This window comes from Acipenser ruthenus, chromosome 41 (genome assembly GCF_902713425.1).
Source record: "Acipenser ruthenus chromosome 41, fAciRut3.2 maternal haplotype, whole genome shotgun sequence".
NCBI lineage: Eukaryota > Metazoa > Chordata > Actinopteri > Acipenseriformes > Acipenseridae > Acipenser > Acipenser ruthenus.
The window spans coordinates 9,016,251-9,030,927 of NC_081229.1; the positions used below are offsets into that span (position 1 = coordinate 9,016,251).

Genomic DNA, 14,677 nt, shown 5'->3' on the forward strand with positions numbered 1-14,677 from the left:
AATGGAATTAAAATTGTATATGTTTAAACTGTACAGCGACTGTGCCAACAAAAACACAGAATATTAAAAGTCAAAAGTAACACTTTTTCTGCTTGACGTCACAAATGCCACCGTCACTGTCATTTACTGTCCCGGATGCACCTTATTTCCACAATATCTACCTGTGCAACAGGAAAACGATAGGTTACGGGTGTAACCCTGGTTCCCTGAAAGAGAAGACGACCAACAACCAATCCTTTTGGGATATGCCTGCCACAGGTCAGGTATTTACTGAGCATTTTATGAGAGAGCTGCTGATAGGCCCCTCCGGGGAGTGACGTCCTTGGTCCCGCCTACCGAGGGGATTAGTAGTCACACCACGGAGATCACGCTCTCTTTTGCATCGAACCCGTGAACGCGAGTGATGCAACCTCGCAAGATTTGTTTCAGGAAACCGGGGTTACATCCTTAACCTATAGTTCCCTTTCAATTCGAAGACAACCAGCAACGATCCTTTTGGGAAAGCCGTCGCGAGGGAGCGTGAGCGGACAGCAGACGAGGGACGTCTCGCTACCACCAAACTAATCTCTGTGGTGTGAGCGTGCAACCTGAAGGACCCTTGTGCCTAGGCATGGAGGGATCTGCATTGAGTCGGTAGAACCTGCTGAATGTATGTGGAGTCGCCCAGCTAGCCGCAGTACATATATCTGTCAATCAGGCACCTCTAAAGAGAGCCCATGACGTAGCCACTCCTCTAGTAGAGCGTGCGGCCACCCTCCCAGGTGGGGGTAGGACAGCATTAGTATATTCAGTCAAGACTGTGTCCACAATCCAGTGGGACAGTCGCTGCTTCAAGAGGGCCGCTCCTCCTCCGAAGAAAAAGGAGGGGGATGGAAAGCCTCTAGTTCCACTGATTGATTCAAGTGGAAAGCCGTAACCACCTGTTTCCATCATCCCAAACACGCATACAGAGCCTGTAGCTCACTAACCTGCTTGGAGGTAATGGCTAACAAAAAGAGAGAAATTTTTAACTCTATGGCATGTATAGACTCCAACGGTGCCTGAGAGCCTCCATTACCACATCTAGTTTCCACTCGGGTAGGATGTTCTTCCTAGGAGGACGTAGCCATGAGCTCCCTTTAGAAAATGGGTAGTTTGAACGCCTGGGGAAACTGAGTCAATGGGGACATGGCATGCAGATATAGCTGCTAGGTACACTTTCAGCATAGAGGGGAACCTGCCCCCTTTAACAGATCTTGCAGAAAATGTAAAATAGTTGCTATAGGGCAATAGATGGGATCGTGAACTCTGGTAATACACCATTTTTGAAAATATCTCCACTTGTAGGCATACAGTGCACTCATGGAGGAGACCCTAGTATTCTGCAGTGTACTGATTATCACATCTGAGGGCCTTAAGGTGGACAGACCCACAGTTGGAGTCTGTCTGGTTCTGGGTGGCAGAGGGTGCCTCTCATCTGACTGCACAGCGGGATCTCCCAGGGATGGCCTTGCAGCAGCTGGCAAAGGTTTGCAAACCAGATTCTCCTGGGCCATCTGGGGCCGCCAGGAGAACTGTCGCCTCTTCTCTCCAAACTTTCTCTAGTAAGGCTGGGAGCAACGATATAGGCGGGAATGCGTATAAAAGCGTTCTGGGCCACTCGTGCTAGGGTGTCAATGCCTCGTGGACCGTCACAGAGGAGGAGCGAGATAATAGGGGGCAGTGAGTCAGTCTCTGCCGAGGCAAAGAGATCGACTCGGGCCCTCCCGAACCGTTCCCAAATGCACTCTACCACCTGAAGGTGGAGTCGCCATTCTGACAGGTGAAGAGAATCTGTGTGAGAGAGCAAGGCGCTGGAGAGGAAGGCTCTCCCAACAGCACGCAAGGAGGTGGAAAGGAAGATGGGCGCTCCCATTCAGAATGCAGTCTAGCAGGTGATTGACTCCCAGTAGCTGTGACATTGTCATTCTAGATTGCGTGATATCCACAGTGTGTTTGAGAGGGAGGGAGGGAGCATGCAGGTTACATTACTAGCTATTTTTTTCTTGTACCACCCTAACCAGTTCAAGATAGGACTCGCTCCTGGTGAACTTCAGCTACAGATATAATGTTGTAATTGCTCGGGGGGGGGGGGGGTATTATACCAAGGGGGAGAAACAGTAAAGTACTGTATATATGAGGGGTGGCCATACATCCTGATCCTATGAGCCGCATACCAACATTTCCATATGACAGAGAGCTGCAAAACACATACTGTAAAACACAATGTGTTTGCAAGCAAGACATTTTAAATACTAGCATTGTTGTGCAGTAGAGTATTTGTTAGGCACTCTCTTGATGGCAGCACAATAACAAGGAATAGAACATTGCAGAGCCTGCACAGTTTCTGTGTAATTTTTATTGTACCGTAGCTCTACAGTGTATTAAACTTTAAATGTAACACGCTGGTGTTTTTTCTGTTATTTCTGTTTATAGTGTATGTACAGTGCGCTCCGTTTATAAGAATCACATCCTTCCCGGGTGATTTGATTCTTATAAGCGGTTGATTCTTAAAAGTGCACCGATATGATAACTGCTGCAGAATCAGTATGTTAGTATGAGAATGATAAGAGCTTGTTCCCTGCAGTGTAATGTATTGACCACTAGATGTCACGAGTTCCCACATGTATGCACGCCCATGAAAAATCCACAGCTGCTTTTCCTTAACAAATTATGGATAATGGTCAATTGGTTAACTGTCTGCTTGTTAAAGTTAATGGCACCTCGATAAAAAGGGCTTAGCCCACAGCTTTGTGATGGGGGTGTAGAGGAGCAAGGAAGCAGGAGAAAGAGAAAGAGGTCTAGTGTTTGTTCCACACATTGTTTACTTAGTGCTCCAGCTGAGAGCTGTTTATTTTGTTTGTTTTATTAGAGTTTGTTTCACTATTGCAGTGTAAGAAAAAAAATAAAACCAACGCTGGTTTAAAACTGTAAATGAAGACTCCAGGCTGATCATTTACACCGTCCTCGGCCACTCTGTCACATTACAATAAGCAAAAGCATGCCATCAGCAGTTTAAATACAGTATACAGATGTCAAGGGTGCTCAATCACTGAGGACAATACATAAAAAAAAAACATAAATACAATTTTCACTTCTGTGATTTACCTTTTTCTGCTTGATGAAAGAAAATCTCGCTAATACATTTTTACCTGGTAACTTAAATACTGAAATGTACACAAATACATGAACATGCACTCCAAATACAATTTAAAAATACATAAATAATGATTCTCAGCGCCTATGCTACTTGTGCTTCTCCTCTAATTTATATCTGCACACATTCTCCTCTACCAGATATTCCAATATAACGTTATCTAACCTTTTCTTGACCCAGGGTCTAGTGATCACCTTGCTTTATGATAACCTGAAGAAACTTGTTTTTTTCCACTGTTGAAGACGCTCTGATTAGACCACAGTTGCTGCACCATAAGATTTTGCATCATTACCATTTCAGCACTCTCCAGTACCAACATGGCTGAGTTGCAGGAAGAGACAACTGAGGCATATTCTAAAGATGTTGCCAGCTGTTTTCAGTCTGTACAACAGGGTCAAGCACAGTGCAAGTTGTGACATGAGAAGCTTGGTGACAAAACATTCAACCAGAAGAGACACCTGGAAAGACATCATTCAAGTGTTTACAGCAAAATACTTCAGAGCAAGAAAGAACAGAATTATTATTTTTTTGGAAATATGTTTTTTATTAGTGATATACAAACTGTAGGTTGAGATCAAATCTTAGTTAATAAGTAATACATCTACATTACTGCTGTATAAGGTATCAGATATCAGCTCACATAAAAATACACACAGGGCCTAGAAGGTTATTAATTTAAGAACAAAAATTATGATGAAGTAAACTTAAGAATTTTTAGGGTTGTATCTGCAATTTAAATCTCTTTCTTAAACATACATTCTTGTAGTATTACTTAAACATTATGTAAGAATTCTTAAGTATAAAACACCTGTTCTTATGAATTGTATTTTTGTAAAAAAAATATTATGCATTATTAAAACAACAAGACATAGAACATTCTCCCTACTTCATTTATTCAAAAAGTAAAATGCACTGGTTTATAGAGAACTAAAGTTTCTATAATTAATCAGTATTATTAGAACAATTATTTTCTAAAGATTACTGAAAGAATTTGTCAATATACTATATTTCCCACCTATTATGAACTAGTTGGTCAGAAATAATATTTCCTGGCTGTCTTTAAACAGCTACATTTATTTTCAATTGTCTTTTTTTTACTTTACATAAACTTAAGAACCTTTTAAAATATCATTTTTAAATATCTGTTTTTAGGTTACTGTAAGTGTATTAAAAGCAATTAGGCTTGACAACTTGACATTGCAAAAAACTCATTAGACTATTAAGGTATTGAATCATTTCTTCATCATAACATTTTATTTAAAGCAAGTTGCATGTGCTGTTACTGACAGTGGTGCCAATGCTGTAGGTGGTGCCAGCTTCTTAACTTGAAACGGCACCTTGTTTAGCTCATACATTGCACCTCTGTCTGCAGGAGATTATTCTTCCCAGGCAAGGAAAGCAAGTGTTACTAGAGGAAATATCTGCAGTGATTGTCAATCCATAGCCCCACTTTTTAAAAGGTGACCTAGTGCTGGGAATGCCTATTCAAAGGGGTACCTGGCTGAACCTGGATCTGAACCAGTGAAGATCCTGAGAGACTGCATTACAAGATGGAGCTCAAGCTTGCCAGTGATTGAAAATGTGATTCAACAAGTGCAGTAGTTAGACATTGCAGCCTTGAAATTGAAGAGACCCAGCACTAAACATTGCTGCTGAGGATAAGATGCTCCTGGAAGAAGTGAGTGAGATGCTGAAGCCATTTCAGGAAGCAACCACAACTCTTTCTGGGGCAAAATATCCTACAGCATCTCTCACTGTGCCCACAGCGGCTGGAATTCGCAGAGCACTTGGCCAGATTGAAGTGAAGTCTGAACCTCGATCGAAGATGAGTGACTACCTCTTGAGTCAGATCTCAAGAAGGTAATCAAGCTTCATGGATGACCTTCATTTTCATTTGTCAACATCCTTGGATCCGCAGTTTAAAAGCCGCCTCTTCAACAGTCAGCTAAAAGAAGCTATTATAAAAGGTTTGTTTGTTGCATGTGAACCACCTGTGGAAGAGCATCTACCAGCTTTCATTACTGAAGTGAGTTTGTGTAACCAGGTGCAGGTAGAGGAATCGCCAGCACCTAAATTGGACCAAGCACTGACTGCTTCCAATTCCGAAGTTGCTGGTGCTGAGTGGTCCTTCAGTAAACTGTCTTTGATAAAGAATTACCTGCGGTTAACAAGATATTAAATATATTTTTGTATTAATTCTATATACCACTACCACATACATCTTCCCCTGGAGTTTACTGCAGGGTTAAAAGCACTGCATCCGAGCTCTAAACTTGCTCAAGTGTTGCAATACCCAGGAGCTGTGTGCTAGCTGGAACTAGAGGGGAAGATTAACCAGTATCTTGGAAAACAACAGGAATTCTGTACAGCATTAAAACACACAAATCAAGACAAATAATCTAAAAATATCATTTATTGTACACAGGGTCATTTAAAAAATGCATGATTAGTTGCGATTATGTATTTGTTGTGATTATATATATATATATATATGAGATGGCAGGGAGGGGGTTAAAACCTTTCTGCAGAAAAAACATGTGCGGAAGGCACACTTTTGTTTTGTTAATTGTCTTTTGTTAATTGTTTTATTGTTTAATCAGTACCTGCACCTGGCTATTATTGAAAATTAGAGCCAGGTGCAGGGTTTAAAAGGAGAGCAGTCAGTCTGCTCTGGGCAGCTGCTGAAGAGGGTAGAAGCCCGATTGTGCTGGTGTGTGGGTACAGCCGTAATTAAAAAAAAAAAAAAAAAAAAAAAGGTAGAGTGAATCCTTGTCTGGGTGTGCTGTTCTGTTTGTTTTGTTTTTGTTACAGGTAAACAGCTTAGCTGTCCTGTTTAGTTTAGGTTCCTGTTTTGTTTTAGTTAGTGCTCAAAGAGAGCTAGGTGTTTGTTTTGTTTATTTTTGTTTTTGTTTTATTAAAAATAGCGCAACCGCGCTTAAAAAAATCAATTTCTGTGTGTTGGGTCAGTGTTTTCAAAGGGGCAACGAACCGAAGTGAGTGCGATTCTTTTACATATGGTGGCAGCGAGTGTGGGCGCCCCTGGAGACCCAAAAATGGATTTTAAAGATTTAATAGAGAGGCTTAAGGAGGAGCAGACAAGGAAGATGGAGAGGCAACCGCGCTTAAAAATCAATTTCGGTGTGTTGGGTCAGTGTTTTTAAAGGGGCAACGAACCGCCGTGAGGGCGACTCTTTTACAATATATATATATATATATATATATATATATATATTCATGTTTTGAGTCTGCCTGGGTGCTGCGTAACATGATGAAGGCTCCAGCACTGAGAATGACTCAGAGAGGCCGAGCGATAGAACTTAATTTGATACAACAAGCTTTAAAAAGTACATGTTGCTCATTTAAACACAACTTAGACACAGATGTTGTTTTTAGCATTGTTTAGTATTGTGTTGTATAATTAATCAGTCATTAAATCAGCACACACCAGATTTAATTGTAGTCAAGTCTCATTAGAACTGAGATTACACAATTTGACTATTTCACTTATCGAATCCTTTTTAACAATTGTCAGTGTCACATAAGTTTACAACCTGTGTGAAATCATATGCAGTTTACTTCTGCTGATTAATTACCCTGCAATCTTTTTGTTCACTTTTACTTAAGTCTTTGTCATGTTGAGCAGCAAACACTGATAAGAATCAGTAAGCAGACCAGTTTAATTGAACTGTCCATTTTATCCTTGATCACAATTTAGCTAATATAGCATAGTCATTTTCTAAGCAGAGTTACAGCTTCAAATATGTTGTTCACAGTTTTAAAATTAGCCGAAGCTCAGTAAGCCACTCTCTCACAAAACGGTTGTGTATTGATGCAGTAGCTTGTGTAGGTGCTGCTAGAAGCTGACCCTGCCAGCCTCGAATCTGGCCGATGAGTTGCAGCCATTGAATGTGTAGAAAGTGTTTATTAAAGATAGGGTGGATTTTCAAAAATTATTGAAAACATTTGTCATTTGGCAATGCCCACCCCCCCATCTCCGCCCATGCTGTGAATTCACTGATGTTTTTGAAGGTTGTATTTAACACGGAAACTCCCACAGTCAGAGCAGAGATACAGTTTCTCTCCTGTGTGAGTTTGCTGTTGTAAAACAAGGCTGTCTACCTGACAAACTATTTCCAGTCAGAACAGTGATACGGTTTCTCTCCTCTGTGAATTCGCTGGTGTTTATTCACGTTTCCTGAGTGTCTGAAACTCTTCCCACATTCAGAGCAGCTACACAGTTTCCCTCCTGTGTGAGTTCGCTGGTGCATTTCAAAATGCAATGAACACTGCATCCAGATTTGAATAATGGTGCAATGAGCCTCCAGCATGAGTCAGTGCAGCTCCATTGCAACACATCCTAACCTCTGCATTGGGAGACAGTGGACACAACCCATCTGTGATTACATACATGATTGGTCAACACCCAAAAAAGGCAGTAAAGGTTTCGCCCTGGTAGCATTGTGTTCATATAACAATTACAATGTGTGGAAGATGTTTAACCCTAAACTAAACATTTGGGGACTTAAGGTTTCTTGTGAATTCGCTGGTGTGAAACAAGTCTGCCTGTTCTACTAAAACTCTTCCCACAGTCAGAGCAGCTATACGGTTTCTCTCCTGTGTGAATGCGCTGGTGTGAAACAAGGTTGCCCATTCTACTGAAACTCTTCCCACAGTCAGAACAGCGATACGGTTTCTCTCCTGTGTGAATTCGCTGGTGTTTTTTTAGGTCTCCTGAATCTCTGAAACTCTTCCCACAGTCAGAGCAACGATATGGTTTATCTCCTGTGTGAGTTCGCTGATGTCTTTTCACATCTCCCGAGTGACTGAAACTCTTCCCACAGTCAGAGCAGCAATACGGTTTCTCTCCTGTGTGAATTCGCTGGTGTGCTTTCATGTTTCCTAAATTACTGAAACTATTCCCACAGTCAGAGCAGTGATATGGTTTCTCTCCTGTGTGAATTCGCTGGTGTATTTGAAAGTGCTGTATCCTATTGAAACTCTTCCCACAGTCCGAGCAGCCATATGGTTTTTTTCCTGTGTGCATTCGCTGGTGTAAAACAAGGCTGTCTGACCGACTGAATCTCTTCCCACAGTCAGAGCAGCGATACGGTTTCTCTCCTGTGTGAGTTCGCTGGTGTATTTCAAGGTGGTCTACCCTATTGAAACACTTCCCACAGTCAGAGCAGTGATACGGTTTATAGTGAATTCGCTGGTGTGCTTTCAAGATTATTGAGTGACTGAAACTCTTCCCACAGTCAGAGCAGCGATACAGTTTCTCTCCTGTGTGAGTTCGCTGGTGTGATTTCAGGTTTCCTAACTGGGTGAAACCTTTCCCACAGTCAGGATATTCTCCACTGTCCGCCCTCGCTTTAGCTGCTGGACTGGAACCTGGAAAATATGAACAGGAAAGAAAGTAAGAGGGACTGCTTGTTGGCTAAGGGCATGTGGCTGGGTGGTGGAATGGAAAACATGGTGGCATTAAAACAGCAATAGTAACATTCTTAAAAAAGAGAGTGTAAAAGCATAACTGGATGAATAGGGAGAGAGAGATCCATTACTTTCTAACCAAACACTTGGTCACATTTAGTAATGTTCATGTGTGTTACACCATTCCATGAAATTCCTGAAAGCGGGGTCCCATTTTGTAAAAACAAAATGTGTGTCTTTTTCTTGTTGAAATTGAATTTACACCAAACAAACAGAAACATACATACAAAACACAGAGCTCATGCTTAACATACATACATATATATACAAGGTTTGAATTTCATTTCTGTGTGCTGGGGGGATTTCCCCCCTGTGCTGCAGCCAATGGGGGGGGGGATTCCAAAATTATAGGGGGGAATGGAGTAGTGGTTAGGGCTCTGGACTCTTGACCGGAGGGTTGTGGGTTCAATCCCCAGTGGGGGACACTGCTGTTGTACCCTTGAGCAAGGTACTTTACCTAGATTGCTCCAGTAAAAACCCAACTGTATAAATGGGTAATTGTATGTAAAAATAATGTGATATCTGTATAATGTGAAATAATGTATAATGTGATATCTTGTAACAATTGTAAGTCGCCCTGGATAAGGGCGTCTGCTAAGAAATAAAAATAAAAATAATATTAATAATGGCTGCTTTCAGGAGACCTAACAGCTGTTCATCACTGTGAGACAGAGCACTCTCCATTGCCTGACGTGAAGGTTCTGCTGCAGCAGAAGTAAAAGATGCTTTTCTTTTTAACCAGAGCTCCATTTCATTTTTATAACTCTTTACACTCAGCCCTATTTCCGTCTGTTTTTCACTGTTTTCATTTATGCATGTTTAACTACTGGATAGTTTGTACTGCATGCATGCAACATCTCAAATGAAAGGTCACACAACGTCCTTTCATATTATTTAAGTTGCAACAGGATCAGGCATACTATATGTGGTAGAGATGAAAAAAAACAAGTTTTTCCAAAATAATCATGTTTGGTCACGGCTATATATATTGTAATCATAGATGGCTAAAAAACACACACACAACACTGCACCATTTAACCTCAGTGTGAAATGAATATGGGGGGGAAGCTGAGCTTCTAAGCTTTCCAACGATACCGCCCCTTTCAGTCTAGCTGCGACAATGACGGAGCAATAGACTCAAAACGAAAGCTGTGAACGCTGTCACATGATGAGAGGCTTAAGGTGATTGTAGTTCCAGCTCGGAGTACCGCACACACACACTGAACACGTCTTTGGAAAGCCCCGAGACTGTACTTTTAAACAAGCCAGGTAGGTGGCTTTTACGGTGCCTGAGTAATATGTGCGTAACCTTCGGTGCGCTGGCGCCCCAAAATGAATGGGGCTGAGTTAAGAGTTAAAGCAAAAGTCACTGCTTGCAAAACAACACCTACATAGACTTAATATCATATTTTTTTCCAAAACTGTACTTACTGCAGTGTACTGAGTTTCTATAATCCTTAAAGATAGCGTCCGAGAATCACGTACGAGAGAATAAAGTCTCGCGGCACTTAAAATATCCAGCACTACTTTTATTTATTTATTTATTTTAACCAGAACTACTCAGAATGCGGCTCGTAGTGCTTTCATCACTGACACCCTTATAGAAGGTTGCAGCGTTTCAGGCATTCTGAATTGGGTGAAAAATACAGTAGCCTGGCGTCTTAAAATATCTCTGCAGGATTTTCCCGCACTGAAAGTTGCAGATATGCGGGAGCAAAATGCGCGATTCCCACACTGAAATTCAAGCCCAGAGAGAGAGAGAGAGAGAGAGAGAGAGAGAGAAATAGATGGGCTTCAGTGATTTGCATGAAAATAATTTCATCTAGGGTTTCTGTGTTTGAATTGAAAGTGATGGTCTCGGTGTTGAATGGGTCAAAGTTCAAGTATATTTATATAACACAACAGCATACAACAAAAACACAGGTCTGCTTATTATACAGTCAGCACTCACATATCCGACCCTACACAACTTTGACTTCAGTGACAGTTAAACGCGTGTGACGCATGTCTAATTATTTCATTTTGGCCCGTTCCAACCCCTGACCACCGACTGTTAAATACGTAGGCTTCCATTTAGATGTACTGTATTGGTTTTGTTGGTACAGTACTATCATCACAGTATCTAAAACTGTTGAATGATTAACTGTTACATTAACATAGCTTGTCTCTTCACTTTGTTTTGGCTGCATTTTCATCAGGTGAAACTGGAGGAAGCGCTGTGTAACTGCTAGGGGTCTCACTATTTACTGCAAAAAACCACAAATAAACCCAGAAAAACACGCAAACAGTAAAATATAAAAGCAAAATACAGTACAATATAATAAAGATAAAGTATAAAGAAATTGCCATGGTCAAGCATATTCATGAGCAGTCAAGACTGGCAGTGCTTACAACGGTACCACAAAATGCTCCTGTCAGAACGACCGAGGAAGTCAGCACCTCCGGTCAAAGTAACAAAAACACTTATTCACTGCCAAACATGAACTCCTTTAGATGTGTAATGACTACAGTACAGGATACTGACCTTCAGGTTAGGGTTTCAGTGTAGGGAGAGGATTATGCATTGTTTTATTAACAATAATATGATAGCCAATCACAGTGCAGTGTCCTGACAGGAGAATTCCGTGTTACATTTGTAAGGACAGCTCAAGACTGGGGCGTGGTTTGGTAGTGAGTAGATTTATTGTCTGTATCTATTAATTAACAGCAACTGCTTCAGACTGATTTGGAACGCAGAGAGAAAAAAGAATTAAATGCGGGCTGTGACGGATAATCAAATAAATTATAACATTGAAGAGATGGGCTTTGCATCACAAAACTGGTGACGAAGTCGGAAATCACATGTGACGGGTAAGTGCATTCATTTGTTATAATTATTATTATTTATTTCATGGCAAACACCCTTATCCATGGTGACTTACAATTGTTACAAGATATGACATTATTTTTACATACAATTACCCATTTATACAGTTGGGTTTTTACTGGAGCAATCTAGTTAAAGTACCTTGCTCAAGGGTACAGCAGCAGTGTCCCCCACTGGGGACTGAACCCACAACCCTCCGGTCAAGAGTCCAGAGCCCTAACCACTACTCCACACTGCTGCCCTTGGGATAATACCCACCCCCAGAGCAATGGCAACATTACATCGATATTGAAGAGGCAGAAAATATGTGATGTGATATCTAAAGGGTTCAAAACGATCCTTCGAAACGACTGTGTGGTGTTATAAGCACTGTGTGTTATCTTGTTGTATTCTGAGCACAGCACATTCAGGTGAGAACTGCTTGAGATGTGTTTCTCAAAAGATAGCTAGGACTCTGTAAAGCTGTTTAGTTAAAAACAACCCCTTATAAGGGAGTCTTCATCTTTGAGAAAGTTCTATAATCATGACATGTTAATTCGCCTATTTGTTGCTATGCTGATCCTGTATAAATATTGCGCTACCTTGTCAATCATGAAGAGAGAGTGTGTTCCTGTAACGGCTGCTGCTCTTCCCTTGCGCGCATTGTATTAAAGCTTCTTGAAACTGGTATCGAGTGGAGTCATCAGTCATTTCAAATTAAACAGGATTTTACCAACTACAATATCTGAAGTTCACCAGTAGAGTCCTATCTTGAACTGGTTGGAGTGGTACAGGAAAAACAAATAGCTAGTAATGTAACCTACATGCTCCCTCCCTCCCTCTCAACCACACTGTGGATATCACGCAATCTAGAATGACAATGTCACAGCTACTGGGAGTCACTCACCTGCTAGACTGCATTCTGAATGGGAGCGCCCGTCTTCCTTTCCACCTCCTTGCATGCTGTTGGGAGAGCCTTCCTCTCCAGCGCCTTGCTCTCTCACGCAGATTCTCTCCAGCACCACGCTACACTCCCGCAGGCGTACAGGCGCCAGCTCAGGGATGTTTGGTTTGAAGTCCTCAGATTCTTCCTTCACTGGTTCCATGTGGTCAAACTCTACTTCAGGGGGCTCCTGTTTAATACAGACAGTTTCCAGCACCTCTTCTTGTTTAACAGGAAGGGGTTCTTCTGTCTGGGGGATCTCCACTTCATTGTGCTCAGCTTTAATCTCAGAGACCTCTGGCTGACTGCTGTCACATTGCATCTCACAGAGCTCCTGTTTCATGGGAAGGGAAGCCAACCTAAAAAACTCCAGTGTAAAGGGGACAAGTTCAAGTTCAGTGAACTCCTCTTTAATCTGGACAGATTCCATCTTCACACTGTCCATGGCAGCACGCGGGATTCTGTTTAGTAGCTGCTGGGGGAAAAAAAAAAAACACATTTATTTAAACAGTGCTACTAAGGCCATTCAAAGGGCCGACAAAATCTGATCTGAACAGCAGGGCTGGCTTTACTATTGAACGGACACACAATTTCTTGTAATAACTTCATAATAGCATAACGTCACTGGCAGTTCTCGCTGCCTTTTAACTACAGTGCCTCTCGATGACGTCATCACCCCGTCTTTATCCCGGAGCTCTGCATCCAATACAACCACTAATCACACGAACGCTGGTTGGTTTGTCTTTGTCGCCAATTTAACAACTGTATCGGTACGATTAAAATTGCTTTTGAATGTCTGTTTAAAGACTATCTGCCCACAATTTAATGTTACACTATATTCTGAATTCCTTGGAACTTCCGCATTTGATCTCATCAGTATCAGTGCACATACTATGATCTGTATCTGTTTGCCTGCACCTCAAAAAAGCAACTAAGCCTCAGAAATGTTGGAAATAACATTAAACATAAAACATTGACACTTTACTTTACTTTTGATTAATTTCTCCGGCGCCTTTTAGTTTAATTGTTACATTTTAAATTGAATCGGATGCCTGCCATGCCTGTTCATTCAGCAAAGGGCCTGAAACACCCATGCGCCCAAACAGAGACATTTAATTAATAATAATAATAATAATAATAATAATAATAATAATAATAATAATAATAATAATAATAATAATAATAATAATAATAATAATGTAACTTACTTTGTTTATCGTCCACGTCTTACAAACGGGTATGATCTCGTTTTGAAATGCCAGCAGGTCAGTGTTCTCAGATGGATTTTGTGGCTGTGCTCCTGCAATGTCTCAGCTCCTGCGTCGAGCTCCATACAGGGGGGAGGAGGGACGGTGGGCGGGTATACATAGCTACGCTTAACATGTAAATAATCACACTGTACAAAAATAACACAGCAAGAAATAATTCACATGCTTTTTTATTTAACAGCTGTCATGCATACAGTTCTGTGTCCATAAATCTGTATTTATGGGTTGGGGTTAGCTCGCATTTTTGTTTCTAGACCCAATGTACTGGCCTTGATTTACAGCAGCTCCCGTATATACTTGAAGTTCTCATGTGCTGTGGATCGGGGTTTCGTTCCTTACTGTGTGAACAATACCAGCGGCGGCCTGTCTGTCTGTAAGTTTGCATTTGGATTTGAATGCAGTTGAACTCAGCCCTGCTGGATACAGAACAGTTGTTTATAATGCATGTCAAGCAGATCCGTCTTACTGGTGGTCTTTTTTTTTAAGGAGTATCGGATGTCCTCGCCCGAGCTGCGGGGGTATTTGATGTCCACACGAGCGAAATAAACACCGCACTCGAGAAGACACAGCAGTCTGTTTACATAACAAGTACATTGTATAGAAAAGAAAACAGGTTTAAACCTCAATTAAACACTCCAGAAAGTGCCCCTAAAATGGGATGCGTTAAAAAGCCCCCCGGGGATTTGTTTTCACGTTTACAGTGGCAGTGCAGTTCATTTTAAACCTACAAAGATGAAGAAATTGATATCTAGATATAATTTGGAGAGGCTGGTCCACTAAAAATCATACAGTTACGAAAGGGGAAATGTTTATTTGCATGTAAATCCTTTTATTAGTGAAGATTGGAACTTTTAGTTTACCAATAATCAATATACTAATTAGAAGTCGAACATTTTGAACTGGAAAATGCTGCCAATCTCTCCAGGACCCGCCCCGCCCATGGATTAGCCGAACACATG

General features: G+C 41.3%; 1 protein-coding gene across 2 annotated transcripts; it reads right to left on the reverse strand.

Moving 5' to 3' along the window:
- Nucleotides 1-5,656: 5,656 nt before the first annotated feature.
- Nucleotides 5,657-13,922, reverse strand: LOC131708990 (zinc finger protein 664-like). Of its 2 annotated transcripts, none has more exons than XM_059010564.1 (3): nucleotides 13,659-13,922; nucleotides 12,415-12,922; nucleotides 5,657-8,563 (listed from the first exon to the last, which is right to left on the reverse strand). In XM_059010564.1, the coding sequence occupies exons 2-3, from the start codon at nucleotides 12,893-12,895 to the stop codon at nucleotides 7,698-7,700; spliced, it is 1,347 nt and encodes a 448-aa protein (XP_058866547.1). In that variant the 5' UTR covers nucleotides 12,896-12,922; nucleotides 13,659-13,922; the 3' UTR covers nucleotides 5,657-7,697. The 2 variants fall into 2 exon arrangements, with proteins under 2 accessions (XP_058866547.1, XP_058866546.1); XM_059010563.1 differs by having other exon boundaries at nucleotides 12,415-12,925.
- Between the last annotated feature and the right edge of the window lie 755 nt (nucleotides 13,923-14,677).

What these genes read in the sequence shown, in the direction of transcription:
- LOC131708990 (XM_059010564.1), bottom strand. Translation starts at nt 12,895, where the DNA reads ATGGACAGTGTGAAGATGGAATCTGTCCAGATTAAAGAGGAGTTCACT. An exon ending in TTCAGAATGCAGTCTAGCAG is followed by an intron (nt 8,564 to 12,414) that starts GTGAGTGACTCC and finishes CATATTTTCCAG; the next exon opens with GTTCCAGTCCAGCAGCTAAA.